The sequence below is a fragment of the Penaeus vannamei genome, chromosome 4 (assembly GCF_042767895.1).
Source record: "Penaeus vannamei isolate JL-2024 chromosome 4, ASM4276789v1, whole genome shotgun sequence".
Classification (NCBI taxonomy): domain Eukaryota; kingdom Metazoa; phylum Arthropoda; class Malacostraca; order Decapoda; family Penaeidae; genus Penaeus; species Penaeus vannamei.
Window position 1 is genome coordinate 49231164 of NC_091552.1, and position 15000 is coordinate 49246163.

Sequence of the window (15000 nt, forward strand, 5' to 3'; positions counted from 1 at the left end):
ATGTAATAAAATCTTTAAGTCAGTTATCATTGAATCTCATTACAAATAAACACATTACTTATGAGACAGTAAATGTAAAGCAGTATTTCTTAAGCATATGACCTTGCAATTTTCTGAAATCATCATCTTTGAATGTTAATGAAAGTTCCATTAGGTAAATGCGCAAATATCCAAAATCACATATTTTCTTCCTTTTTTTATTGGTCATTTAAATTGGCAGAGAAACAGAACTTTAACAATATCAGATTTCAAAATCACCCAAAAACATACAGGTCTCTAGATAACAAAGTTTCATTAACTCATTAACGCAATGCTAAATGCTAAATGCTAAGCCCCACAAATATAAACTACTCTACTTAATACTACCAAAACAAGTTGTCACAAACAACATTCTTGATAAAGGAGTTAATAACATCTGCAGAATCTTATTGACATGGCTAATGCTTACTGAAGTAATACCATTGCAAGTTCCAATATATAGATATTGCATGATCATCAGAACCTCATGGATTATGTTACTTTGTGTCATGTTTTTGTACTGACATAACATTTTGTATATCATCATTACTCCATTAATTTCATTATGTATGTTTTAAATCTTTTTATATTCTTCTCCTTATCACCTATCTATCAACCAATTATCTATTCACCTCCAATCGAAATAACCTTTAAGCTATCTAGTCTTTCGTGCAATAATACATGAGTTTATCGCTGGAAGGAAATAATCAAAAGCCAAAAAGACAGAAGTGCAGAAGCTGCTTGAATGGAACACGTATTTTTATTGCCCAGAACACCTGCCACTTAACACCCTTATCCCTGTCACGAGAGGAGGATTCACAGCTTGCGTATATCCTTGAGGGTCGCCAAACAACACCGAAACACATGTTCAACTAAAAACACTTTGATATATATCATAATTTTCCTCATATGATCACTGCGAGAAAAAACAGTCAAGGTTGCCAAGGAATGTTCCCCGTTCTCGCACTTGAACCCGATTTTAGGACTGTTCCTCAAGTGACACCTTCACCTGCCGTCTTCCGGAGTCCTAAAACGACCACAGCTCTTAGGATTTAGGCCCGGGGAAGGAGCAGGAGCGAGAAATAAGGCCTCACCTTGGTTCTGAGAATCCTCCTCCATTTTCAACACTCGAAGAGCTGAGCATCGAGACCGCGACACCAATTTTTTTCTTATCGGCAATGCATCTCCATACAACTTTGTTTATCTATCATGATAATTCCGGTTTAAATTATTTATATCGTTCGTTATATGGAAAGTCTCTAGAGGGTATATTTAGACTTTTTACATATTCTAGGGTTTGGAAAGGTGTTAGCCCCGCGGATCTCGCCCTCCAGCTGGATTTGTTTACATGTCAGAAGACGCCATCGCAGCACGCAAGAGGTCGGGGCACGTCCTCGCTTCTCGCCATATTTTGTGGGACTTTTCGCCTGAGATTCTTCAATTTGGTGGTATTTTCAATATATTTGGTGTGCTACAGGAAGGATGAGAGGGATTTCTTCAGTGATAGGACTGTTACGTCACTGTAGTAAAAGAGTTTCGATTGGACTTGAATTAATGTGATTGATCATTGATTTGAGATAAATTCGTAGGTCTTGTAATTGTCTGAATGTTTACAGGGTACTCAGTATGCCATGTATTTTATTGATGCTAGAAATTAAAAGAGAGTATTTGAAATATATTTCTAAAGGGACAGATTTGTTTATAATCCCCACCTTTGTTTGCAGCAACCTCTTCAATCCATCTTTCTGGTATCCTTGAGATGAAATTAGGAATTAAGATAATGTAATTTGGGATCTGAAGTTGATTAAATTTCATGCCATATTTCTCTGTAAACAGTGATATTGGCCAAACTGACGTAGCTTGTTACTACCAGTTGTATCTGGTAATGTACTGAGGCATTAGTGTCTTTAATGATCAATCAGATTGAAGTATTTTGAACACTATATATGCATTTACGTATATAAAGTCAACAATATAATTTTGTTGCGTGCTTTACTGGATATTTAAGGAAATGTTGAGAATAATATTTGTTATTTTTTTAAAGGTTGCTGTCAGAATGGTTTGTGAATGCTCTGTCCATTGTAAATTTAGTTTATAACTTTTTTACCCTTACAAGGCTCCACAAGTATTTAGTTGCAAAAGCCATGGTTGAACTGGCCTTACCCGATTGTGGGACATTACTTAAGTCTAGGATTATCTCCATTTTTGCCTGACATATACATGTTGTCTGGGGAACTAAGTGAGTCTGGCCTTTTTGAAGCTTGCCCTCCCAAGCCCAAAGGAGTATCACTGAGGATGGGTGGCTCTGAGACCAGGATCATGTTGGGCTAATTGGATGTGGGCCTCAAATGTCAGCTTGTTGGACTAGATGGTCTCACCTGCTTACTTTATTCCTTGAGTTTTCAAAGAGAACATCTAAGATTATATTGCTGATGATATTGTAAATGGTATCATAATGTCAGTAATGATGATATTGTAAATGGTATCATAATGTCAGTAATGATGATATTGTAAATGGTATCATAATGTCAGTAATGATGATATTTATATTGATAAAGATTAAAAAGTTTTAGAAATAAAGATACTTTTTTCATGAAAACTTCAGGATCCATTTTAAGTAAGGGCACATAGTCCTGGTAATTGGCTCCCTAAGTCCTTGGGGGATACCATCAGTGTTTAAATAGAATTAACAAAACAAAGGTACAGTTGACATTGCATGTACCCAAGTAGGTCAATGGCAGACATCCAGATGTATTGTTAACATTTATTGTAATGTAAGTGACATAGATACTTAAAAAATAAAATTGTATTGATCATTTATTGAACTTATTGCAATATCTGAACTGATATGAGCACCACAAGGTAATCTAAAAATTATACATATATATGTGTGTGTCTGTGCGTGTGTGTGTGTTGTTAATTTTTTCTTATTATTTTTTTCCTTTTTTTTTTTTTACATTTACATCTACATCTGCATTTACATTTTTATTTACTTAAAGTTTCAAATGAATGATGATTAATGTTGTCTTTCTTTGTCCTTACAGGCTTTTAGAAAATCAATGACCCAAAGGAAATAAGGCAATTTGTATAGAAAGAAAGAGATTTAAAGTGAAATCGGATATTGTAAGTAGGACTCTATAATCAAATGTGAAAAATACTATTTAAGAAAATCTCCACCCATTATACATTAACCTATCAGGATTGTAGCCATCAACTTCACACAGTTTTACGACCCTTTCCAAATTCAGTGCAATGGGAATGTTCGACAGGCTAGCATTTTTTCTTGGCCTTAAGAAACGTGAAGCTAGTGTATTGGTCATTGGGCTGGATAACTCGGGCAAATCAACCATGCTGAACCATTTCAAAACGGAAGATCAGAAGACAACAGATATCGTCCCAACTGTCGGGTTCAACGTGGAAAAGTTCAAGAGTAAGTTTCAGACATGATGACTGTAAAATGGATAAAATAGCTTGCCTCTACTTTATTCGTAGATTCAGAGTTAAATGGGACTTATTTGAAATTTTGTATTGGTAAGATTAATGAGAATACATTTTTTTTATAACTTGCATGTAAAGTTGCCAAAGAGACTATTGGCATATCTAAATCCTTGAAATTTTTGGTATTGCATGATTGAAAGCAGTAATGTCAGGCATGGAACCCGACTGAATATATATGCTTATGCATGCTTTTGACTTGAAAAGTATATAGATAAACAGAAAAGTACCAATTTGGTGATTAGATGAAAACACATGGGACTCGTTATATAAATCATTTAATTGTAGTAAAGTTAGAATTACCTATAAAAGAAAAAAATATAAATATTATTGGTGATAGGAGTCTCATATCAGTTACCAAGTCCCATTAAAGGCCAATGCATATGAAGTTATCATGATACATTTTTATTCTCCACCCAGTTATGTTCTTAAAACAAAACATTCAGGTGAAACCATTTCCAGACAAGACTAGTGGTATTTTGCCAGTATTTATTCTCTTTGCAAGTGTTTATTTGATTGTGGCAAGTTTTTCTCATGATAATCAGACAGCTGATAGTCGGTTTATGTTTTTTTAAATGTATGGCACATGGAAGCACACATGCTTGTCTTTTTAGTTATAGGTTCAAACAAAAGAAGCAAGTATTCATTATCCAAAAATTTGTCACAGTTGCTCAAGATGTTCTTTAAAACAGTAATAGAAAGTATTTTGTAATACATATTTTTAAAACTATTTTTGGAACTCACTAACCAGTCTTATGATTAGCAATAGTAGTATGCAGATGTTGCCTACAATCTAACTGTAAATATTATTCATTGCAAATAAACTTCTCTAAGACAAGTATAAAACTGACAACCATGCTTGTTTGTAAACTTTATTCATCATCAGATTTACCTTTACAGAGAAATTGTATGAGACATGTAGAGCTAAACAGTCAGAGAAGTAGCTTTTGTTATAGATGATATAACCAATAGCTTCTAGGGTCATGCAAACAAATGAAGAGACATGAAGACCAACCTTTATCATTTAGAGTCTGTTGGAAGTAAACGATGTCAAGACTCAGTCAGTGCAGTAAGTGTTTCTTTGTGTTTGTTCAGTGCGATATATTTTGAGCTTATTGTTCTCTTTTTCCAGCAAAAAATGTGGGTTTCACAGCATTTGATATGTCAGGTCAAGGACGCTATAGGAGTCTTTGGGAACATTACTACCACGACTGTCAAGGTGTCATATTTGTGGTGGATTCAAGCGACAAGCTGCGGCTGGTTGTCGCCAAGGATGAGCTCGACATGTTGCTTCAGCATGCTGAGGTTTGTGTGTGCAGTTTAAAGATGAACGTGGATTAAAAGTTAGGATAACAATGTGAATAATAATTGTAAATATATAGACTTGATTTTTTCTTCTCTCATCTTTTTGTTTACTTTATTTATAGAAGGTATTTGACACTGTTTTGCATTTCCACCAACAGATCCGCCACCGTAGGATACCAATATTATTCTTTGCCAACAAGATGGACATGCGAGATGCTGTGAGTAGTGTGAAAGTCTCGGCAGCCTTGGGTCTAGAGCGCATCTCTGACAAGCCATGGCACATTACCGCTTCAAATGCCATTACTGGAGAAGGCCTTCATGAGGGTGTTGAATGGCTGACAAATCAAATCAAGGAGAACTTTGGAAATAATATGAACCGTTAGGCAAAGCATGAGTTTTATTACTTTTTTTTTCATGGAATTTTAACATTTGCATTGACCTGAAAATGGTCTGTGAACAACAAAGTGAATAAAAAGATAGAGATGTTAAAACTGTACTGAACATAATGATGCTTTAAGAGGAATTTTTTGTCATGAGAAGTTTTTTTCTCTTTTTAGATTATTTTATTGATTAATTTATTGGATTAATTCTCTAGTTCAAGTTAATTCAAGTTAAAACCAGCTTTATAGGATATCTCATTGCTTTGCTTGAGGTAAATGAAAACCAGTTCAGTGGAATTTACTAAATGTCTTTATTAAGGTAAAAAAAAATTACTTGCGCTTTGGACATTTCATAGACTGCATTCCTGCTAACGCTAATTTCAATAAGCGTAATGTCCTAGGAGGTAAATGTCGGAACTAGACTCTTCAAAACTAGTCAGTGCTGTGATAAGAAAAATTTGAGTGCTCTTATACATCTAGTCAGCAATTGAAATAGAGATATAGCAACAGAGCAGTAATATATAGATTTATACATTTCATTCTTATTCAGTTATGCTCAACTGAACAATTATTTACAGTTCTCTATGGTCTAAACAGATGAGGTCCTCAGCTATGTTGCATATTTGAGTTGATCGTATGAATTTTGTAACGTGATAGGTCTTTATTATACTATTGCTCATAGTACATGCCTTTAAGCAGAAGCTTGTATTTATTGCACAAATTTATTAATGATTTTTTTCTTTTTTCATAGTATGTTCCTTCCAGTACTTTTAATCCAAGGAAAATTGGTAGTGAGAGGAAAATATTTATGTCAGTCCCTTACAATGTTATTGATAATTTTATTATAATTTTTATAAGGATAGACATTCTTCACCCTTCTTTTTTTTATCATGATATATGCACCATTGTGTATGTTTCAAATTTTTGTATGGATATTCATACAGTAATGACCATTCCTTTTTTTCTTTTCTTTTCTTTCCATGGCACAAAATTCATACTTAAGAATCTCTGTTGATACAAAAGACAAGCACACATTCCTTAGAATTATAATGTTGTATGCAAAGCCACTTTACACATGGACTTGCAATAGGTCCACATTGCAACAGTATTGAATGTATTGATGTTCTAGTCACTTTTTTTTTCTTTTGTGTCCCTTGTGTAAAGATATCAATTGCAAAAGGTTATAGTTCTTTTGTATTATTTATTTTTTTGTTTGATGAGAATTTTTTTTAGTGGTTACACTAAAAGGAAGTTCTGCTTTGGTTTTGCTGGAAGAAACTTTACAGGGAAAGAAGGAAGATGAGAAATAAGTTGCAGAAAATATGTATCTGTAAAAGGATTAAGTTGAATAGAAAGACAGACATTTAATGGTTAAAAAAAAAAAAAACAAGATACATGCACTGCAATTATTTCTTTTCCAAGTTGCCAAAGTGCAGATTAAGTAACAATGAGAAATACAAAATAAACATTATTTAAAAGGTTAACTCTAGAAATACAGGTGTATCACACATTAGGATGCTCTTACCATTATGTTGTCATTGTACCTGTAATCTTGTCAATTGATATTTAAACTGATTGTTTTATTCATAAGTAACATACAGTGGTATGCTGTACAATTTATAGAAAAAAAATGGCCGTTTTTGCTCCTCTAACAGAGAGAATATATTTCTTTTAATGTTTGCAAAATAATTTAATAAAATCATTTCAGGATGGCATGTCCACTGTGACTTTAGTCTGTTAATATTGTTTACACATTGATGGTTCATAACATTATGATAATCATAATGTCAATAATATTATTATTATTATTACCATTAGAAAAAAACATTTTTTCGTAAAAAAATCAAGGAATGGAGAAATCTCGTGAGGTCACATGGAGCCTACTAATTGATTCCTTGGTGACTTGTAGAGTCATCTATGTTAGAAAAAAAAAAAAACATTCACAAAACAAAACAACTGTGGACAATACATCTAACTAGCAAAAATGGGTTATTACTAGTTTGTTTAAGGTTTACATGGTTTATTAGAATCCTTATGAATTCTGAAGCTTACAGGTACTTTGTAAATGTTGTGTTTTAAAAAGTAACAGTAAAGGTACCTCATGGTGTGGTCATTTATTTTGGTGTGCATTTATAGTAAATGTTGTAATTTATTTTGCTTTCATGTTCTTTGCCATTTTATGCAACCACACATTCCTGACTGTCATTTCACAGGAGGTAGACAGATATGATGTAGTTGTTATTTAACTGTTTATCTTACCTTTCAGTGCTTTCTACTGGTGTAATTGAATCCGTCCAAACCCGTCCATTATACCAATGATATGAAAGAAGTTTTATTATAAAGGTCTATTTTTATTTAGTATTTTCATGTATTTTCAGCTTGCACAATAAAAACTTCAGTATAAGTAGGTAGTTTTATTCAAGTGTTATAATATCCATTACATATACCGCTCTAAGCCTTGTTTTGAAAAAAATTATTCTTTTAATAGAATTTTGTATCAGATATGACAAAACAAAAGCTTAAATTAAGTCTTGCATAATCTAAATTAAAAATAAATCACATCAATGCTGAAGGCCTCTCACAGAAAATAATTCCATAAAATTTCAAAAGCAAGTGTGAACATTTAAAGTGCTATTAATTACATAATAAACGTTTCATCTACTCTATTATCTTCAGCTTGAAAAGTATCGTGGTTGGACTAGTAACATCTGCCACAGCTATTTCCATGCCATCTGCCAGGCCCAACTCTGCAATAAAAAAATAATAATCTATAGTAATATATATATACACATATGTAATTACAGTCTTCCATGCTGGAGACTATTAGATTATAACTGCCTGTATCTTTTCTATTTTAATTATTCACCTGTCACAAAGCTGTACAGCATTACAGCATGCTAGATATATCAGTATCAGAAGGCTAGATACAAGTCCCATATTTCTCAAAGATAAATGCAAGGGGTTCTTTTGCGACAAGAACACAACATCCAGTGTTTTTGTTAGGTCAGTCTATTACTAATAAAGAGTATAATGGGAAAGATTCTGCTTCACTTCTAACTACTAACATAATGTGACTGACTGTAAAGGAAGCTTTGACAGTTTTGCTTACCACATTACTCTATAGAAAATGATTACATGTACAACTATAAACAAATCCACAGTAAACAACATATTACATTAAACACTACTGTGTACTAAAAGTTCCACTCCCATATCATTTGACAGTATGTAATATGTAATTAGAAGAAAAATCCAAAGTAAAAGAGAGCCATTATCAACTAAGTGTTACCAAAATGTGAGTTCATATAATATTGAAAGAAACATGTTTTTGTAATGATTTTTAGAAAATCCTATACTGACAATTTGGCTACTTTTGACTTTCACTTACAAGTTTGCACAAAAGACTGTGATATACTTCCAATGGCAAAATGGATTCTTTTCCTAAACTCTAAGGTATTACTTTGCCATTTTTCACTACACAAGATTTTAGTAGCCAATAATTATCATCAATTCTTAGTTTACACTAACCTTACCTCAACTTACAGCTAGAAAGAAAAACATGATTTGCAAGAGAGACAATAATACCATACCCTCAATGGTCTTCTTCAAGTTAGGTCTTAACTTTTCTTCAATGGATGCAGGAGAATGCAGATACAGTGACTTTGTCCTTCCATCAACCATTGCTTGGAGTCCAGGGCTTTTCATCTAAAAAATCAATTTAGAAGTCTTTATAAATGACATGATAAACTTTGACTCAAGTACAGAATTAGCACATGAAACTGCTTCAGGAGTAGACTACATTTTGGGACCCCAAAAAAGAAATGCAAATCTAGGATGCTGGGAACATTTGTCAACACTTTTTAAATAGCAAGTTTTCAGTCTTAACTTTGGGCCTCCCGAGTGACAGGTATGACATGCCATGCTGAGTCACAGTCATCATTATTACAGTTTATAGCCCTTCTATCATGAGAAGTTGGCAGCTGGGTGCTTTTGCAGGAATTTAGGCCACTAAGGCCTCATATTATGATATATATCTGTATCAAAGCCACAAACCCATTGCCCACACAGTGCATGACACTAAGTTTACACAAGCCACAGAGTTTAGGCCTTTCAGCATTTCAGCCCAGAAGCACTGAGTTAATACTTTGAAATAAAAAATAAAAAAAGAAACTGAAATGATCTTCCTTCATTCTACATTGTTCCTTCCTTGTTTAAAGATAACAATAATGAACTATGATGATATATTAGCTGAGTTACTCTTAGAAATTATCACTTACTAATCCTAACACACTATAATTTTTCACAATAGCACAATTTTAAAAAATAAGAAAAAACAAACTATACAGTTATGCATATAAAGGCCCTATTATACCACCAATTTTTTCCACCATTTTTTGCATTTTGTGTAAATTTGAGGCCTTCTGCATGTATCACATGAAAACAGTACACCTCCCAGACAAAGACGGTATGGACCATTTCAGCCTGACTAATTTCCATTAAGAACTTGTGCTAAGAAGGATCTATTCAACTAGATTTTTTTTTTTTGAGGGGGGGGGATAAAGTAGATAGAATAAGTTAATGTAAACTTCAGTTAATATTCTAGAATACTTCTATAAACAATATACATAATTATAGTTCTCTAAAATAATGTAATATGTATGAGAATGCTCGAGTGATTCCAAGAACTCACTCTGATGGCGGCATGTTTGTATACATGGGCATTATATTTGCTGCCTTGGTAGTGTGATACTACCAAGTGATACATGTGATTCATGGTCAGTCTATGTGCTTATGGAAAGTACATACAAAAATGCAAAAATTGATAGAAAAAGTACTAGTCTGATAGGGCTTTAACCCAAGACATCTGCAATTTCCCCATATGACCTTAAAAGTGAATAAAACATCTTTTACTATTCGTAATATGGGCAACTGCACAGACCAAACCCTACCTGAAATTTAAATGACTCGGTAAGCATGGTGATGATGTCTTTCAACTTGTCCGTCAGCCGCACTTCAAGGTTCTGAGGAACTTGACTGCATGCCATGCACTCTTCCTGAGGATATGAAATTAAAAGCTGGTAAGTAAGATTAACTAATAAGAGAGAGATAGAGAGACTGAGAGGGAGTGAAAGAGTGTTCATGTGTCCATGAGATAGTCCATGTGTAAACATATCTAAGCGGCATATACCATGTAAGAATATGAAGTGCAGTAAAATATTCAAGACATAAGAATCAGCCTTATCTAAAACTTTCATCACATACCTTCTTCTCATGTTCATAAGTGTAAGTATAAATGCCGTCAATGTCATTAAATACACAATAGTTATTCATGGGTGTGCAGGCTGACGTAGCCAGCTTGAACACCTCTGATGCACACGCTGCTGCAATTACTGCATTTGTTGATGCTACAGCAGGAATAATTCTCTTCACTACACCCTGAGTTAGCCTGTAAGTGACACCACTGATCCCTGTAATTGAAATGATTAAATAAATGTATGGATTCTCTATTTGGTAATGCTATTACAGTGTGAAATAAAAATTGATGCTTAATTATTTAGTTTTATCATCTATTTTACATTCCACTCAATATATGTGTCAACATCCTCTAGTTCCACAAGGAAATCCAGATCAAGATGAAACTTCAGACAAACATAATAACATGTATGTTGCCTTTGTTATATATCATGTTTTTAATGCATCAACAATCAATCAGATATGCTATTCTTCACTAAATTCTTTCTGTGACATATAAATAAAATCTTCACATATATAAGAATAACCAGCTTTCTAAACACTGATATGATAGAAAACTTTTTTTTTCAGATAATACATATCTAACAGCATGTCATTATTCCTTTTACTGTATTTCATCTTTTTTACTGGAATACAATTTAAGCAATTCATTAGTACCTCATTATCAACAAAACACACAATCGCTTCTGATGAAACATGGACTACCAGTGACATGAAACCATGCCTGGTTACATACCATATTCAGCTCCCCTTTTCTGTGCCTTCTCATAAATCCAGTTAATGTGTTGTGGATCATCGCCATCAATGGCCACATCTTCGCCGAATGGGTTCTCCTTTGGCCAGAGCAGAATGCGGACATATTCGATACAATGTTCTGGGAGGCGTGGCGTGTGGGCTATTGTGCACAGTGGGAAATTTACCTGTGTGGTAAATTGTATGGTATGAGCGCCTTACTTCAAAAGCCTCCAGCTGATTTCCTTATATGTGTGTTTATATCAACATAAACACACACTAAGTTCCCCAATAAATGAGAACATGAAGATCTATTTCAAAGAATAAATTTGCAACACACAAACCATTGTCAAAAATCAAAACAAATTTCTTTTTACTGACAACAAAACTATGTGGTCACATAACTGGTTATATTAATTACTGTATACATTTATGATTTACTAACATCATAGTGAGCTCTGTCTCTTACTGAAGCTAATCAAATTGAAACAATAAAAAATGAACACTGTTGTTTGTAACTAGATGAACTATTTCTAAATGCTAATTCTATTATAACTGATACACACTCTTTGATTTTTTTTTTCTTTTTTTCACCCGGACAAACTAATACTAACAGTACACCAGGACAAAACTTCCAAATCTGAGAACTATCCTAATTTCTAATCTCTATGTTAAAATCACCACTCCCACAATTTTTTTTTCACACAGCCAATTGGATTACTCATCAATATGCTGTACACTATATAAAAGTACTGAATACTCGATACTTACTTGTGGAGGAAATAAATCCAACGTACACTCAATGCAGGATGTTAGACCAGGCAGGATAACACGCGCATTACCCTTAAATCCTTCTGTTCCACCATCGATAATTGGAATCACTGAACTCTGAGGAAGCATTTAATGACTTGTAGTTTGTAATAGGAAAAAGGACATACTATTGAACAAAAGATGATTCTTAAAAATACACAATGATTTTTACTACCTTGTAAACCACAAATAAAACTGTGGTTTCTGCTATGCATTAATGAAATATAATGGCACGACATCTTTACAAAACTGAATTACCCTAAAACATTCTTCACATCTGGGCAGTATAACTTAATGATGTAACTAAAGACCATATAAAAAAATCTACAAAGTTAAATATAAATTTTTATCAAAGGGTACTGAGCTATTATCTTATGCCTTTTATCTGCTATTAAAATCACTGCAATTACATGTAATTTTCAAATTTGTATTACTAAGCATGACTATAACAATATAATAGAATGAAATTTTCACATACCAAAAGAACTGGAACAAAAAATGGGAAAAATAGAAGAAACATGACTGACTGACCTGATCATTACATAAAGTGATTCCTAAAATGCCATGCCATTTCATCAACAGTTAATAAATCTGACATATCCTATACTTTTTTCTTCTTTTTTTATAGTCCAACAGTAGTTATAAAAATCCAATGAATATTTTTTCTTAAAAATATTCTTTCACAGTAAAAAATTTAAATGTCAAGATCACTTTCAACTATGTAATACATACTCTTGACAATATATCAAAATACTTCTGCGATAAGTAACAGAATGAAAACAGAAACAATATAAAAATTACTCGTAACAACAATTCACAGCTATCTACCTGGTCAAGCATTCCGTCTTCATAACACAGGAGGGAGAGAAGCATTCCATTGATCCATCTGCGAGCAACAATGGAGTCTAAACCACAAACCACCAGATGAAAACCTCTGTAGAAATCATCATCAAAATCCTGGATCTTATTGTAGTAGCTGTTTGGGCTTTGGTTAAGGATAATGCTCATTTCTCTCTGCATGGCACTACATAAAAGCAAAAAATTACTTATCTTATTGTAATTGACCTACTTTTTCCTCCTCCACTGAGGGTGACAACAAACTGATGGGTAGGATTGTCCCCAGGGAAACACACCAGGTGCTCCTATACCCAGATTGTGCAAGTAACAGTCCTATGCCAGCCTCATGGTGTAACTATTGCTTGAACACATGGTCCTACCAGCTATACCACATGATCCAGCAAAAAGCATCAAGATGAGATTCCAGGGTACAGGATAGCATCCAGGTTTAACTTCCATAGAGCAAAAATGGCAGTATCAGGTCCCTGATGATGTGTAGCTTGGACTTTCTGCACAACTTCTAGCATCTCCAAATGCTCTTGTCACGAGAGTTTATGGCACCTGCTGCCAACCAACCCTGGTCTTACAACCAAGAGTCATGGATTACAATACCAAGGTATGTAAAGCTGTGTGTAACTGATTGGTCCAGGAGACCTCTAAACCCACAGGCTTTGCTTCACTGTTAAATGCCTCTAGACAGTGCTCTACAACTTGCCAGGAGTGAACCCAGATTGCTCTAGTCTCTGGTGCTTCAGTACATGATCTCTAATATGTCTATGAAAGATGTGAACAAGAAACTTGCCTGGGATGCTGAGTAGTGTAATGCCTCAGTAATTGCTGCAGTCCCATCAGTCCCCTTTCCCCTTCCAGAGAAGGATAACTACACCCCTCAGTAGGTGCTGGGGTTAGTAGCCAGGACAGCATGCAAACCCCCTGCCATAGGTCCACAAGTAAAAATGTGGTAGGAATACCATAAATACCAGCCACTTTCCCAACCCTAAGCTAGGAGATCTCCACCATATAGGATTTAGCACTGGGATTACAACTTCACCCCCATCCAGACTAACTGTTGATATGCCAACCTAATACAACTGCTTAAAGTATTACAACCTATGTCAGACTACCTGTTACTATCTATTTGACATTCTTGACAGGTTTAAAAACACCTATACCAGCATTTCCATATCTATAGTCTTATTTTCTGTAATTACCAAAATAATCATGGAATTACTCAAAAGCATTTAGTAAAAGGATACGGAGTCACTCGACAACCCTGTATACGCTGATTGATAAATTCTGCTGCAACATCAGCCTTTGGTCTGCCAATATCCTTCTTCCGAAAGAGGAACTGACGATTTAAGTTAGATAGGTCAATGGTATCCATGTCAATCACATGCAGGTCTGTAAAGCCCATAAGTGCAAGATCCTTCAGCAGCTCACAGCCTAATCCACCAGCTCCTGCAAGAAAATAACAAAACAAAGTTATTAAATCAAAATGATTCACAGTGGAGAAAACCTAGTATCATAAAACAAAAATTCAGGCAAAACGGTTAGATGTATTACAGTACATGAATGTACAGGCTATGGATGCTGACAACCACATAAAGGCACACACATTATCTCATTTAGTCTTCCTATAAACCCCTCTGCTGCCTGCTCAAGCAAATACTATACTTCACAGTCAGGTATATGCAAAGGAAAACACAGCATCTCAAAAATAGTTATAATTCTATCAATACGAGGTTTTGGTTCTTATCTAATTTGACTTAAGCTTATGGACAGCACATAAAACTATTGGCACAGTCATAGTTTTCAAGCCAAATGGGGTTCTGATGGATAGTGGTTACGAGAGGTCACAATCATGGAGTGTGCATTACCAACAACATGATGAAAGATCAAATTGAGCTACTTAGTTACACCAAGCTGGGATATGGTAGGCATATCCCAGCAGTTTTATAATGATTATTCAAAATAAGGCAGGAAACATGAAAATATAATATTATAAGATCCACCCTCCTATAAACATTCACTACACTGTATGAGCTAATGTGGAATTCAGCCCCAAAAAAAAATAAAATGTACATTCTACAGAATTTCCAAACTATGACAGACTATCCCTTCTTACCAATAACCAAGACTTTAATGTTTTCCTGCAGCATTTTCAGGGTAT

The 15000-nt window shown here is 34.2% G+C and overlaps 3 protein-coding genes across 4 annotated transcripts in view; 1 reads left to right on the forward strand and 2 right to left on the reverse strand.

Annotated features, from left to right (window-relative positions):
* The window catches only part of LOC113828239 (E3 ubiquitin-protein ligase MARCHF6), a 15452-nt gene extending 14205 nt beyond the window's left edge, over positions 1 to 1247 (reverse strand). Inside the window, exon 1 of the mRNA XM_027381171.2 lies at positions 1113 to 1247. Within this exon, the coding sequence (XP_027236972.1) occupies positions 1113 to 1137 (25 nt within the window). The 5' untranslated portion in view covers positions 1138 to 1247. The remainder of the gene's footprint in view (positions 1 to 1112) is intronic.
* An 84-nt stretch (positions 1248 to 1331) lies between these two features.
* Arl6 (ADP ribosylation factor-like 6) lies at positions 1332 to 7602 on the forward strand. Of its 2 annotated transcripts, XM_070121187.1 has the most exons (5): positions 1332 to 1466; positions 3063 to 3141; positions 3267 to 3448; positions 4646 to 4818; positions 4977 to 7602. In XM_070121187.1, the coding sequence occupies exons 3-5, from the start codon at positions 3271 to 3273 to the stop codon at positions 5199 to 5201; spliced, it is 576 nt and encodes a 191-aa protein (XP_069977288.1). In that variant the 5' UTR covers positions 1332 to 1466; positions 3063 to 3141; positions 3267 to 3270; the 3' UTR covers positions 5202 to 7602. The 2 variants fall into 2 exon arrangements, with proteins under 2 accessions (XP_069977288.1, XP_027236976.1); XM_027381175.2 differs by having other exon boundaries at positions 3063 to 3448.
* The window catches only part of Uba3 (Ubiquitin-like activating enzyme 3), a 9736-nt gene continuing 2335 nt past the window's right edge, over positions 7600 to 15000 (reverse strand). The window contains exons 2-10 of the mRNA XM_070121186.1: positions 14956 to 15000; positions 14087 to 14288; positions 12822 to 12969; positions 11955 to 12071; positions 11188 to 11371; positions 10461 to 10666; positions 10148 to 10252; positions 8789 to 8903; positions 7600 to 7945 (exon numbers count right to left, since the gene is read on the reverse strand). The exon at positions 14956 to 15000 is cut by the window's right edge and continues 107 nt beyond it. Coding sequence (XP_069977287.1) covers positions 7857 to 7945; positions 8789 to 8903; positions 10148 to 10252; positions 10461 to 10666; positions 11188 to 11371; positions 11955 to 12071; positions 12822 to 12969; positions 14087 to 14288; positions 14956 to 15000 — 1211 coding nt within the window. The 3' untranslated portion in view covers positions 7600 to 7856. The remainder of the gene's footprint in view (positions 7946 to 8788; positions 8904 to 10147; positions 10253 to 10460; positions 10667 to 11187; positions 11372 to 11954; positions 12072 to 12821; positions 12970 to 14086; positions 14289 to 14955) is intronic.

Excerpts from the sequence above, each read along its gene's own strand:
- Arl6 (XM_027381175.2), top strand. The coding sequence starts at position 3,271 with ATGGGAATGTTCGACAGGCTAGCATTTTTTCTTGGCCTTAAGAAACGT. Across the intron at positions 3,449-4,645 it reads CAACGTGGAAAAGTTCAAGA|CAAAAAATGTGGGTTTCACA; the intron begins GTAAGTTTCAGA and ends CTCTTTTTCCAG. Across the intron at positions 4,819-4,976 it reads TGTTGCTTCAGCATGCTGAG|ATCCGCCACCGTAGGATACC; the intron begins GTTTGTGTGTGC and ends TTCCACCAACAG.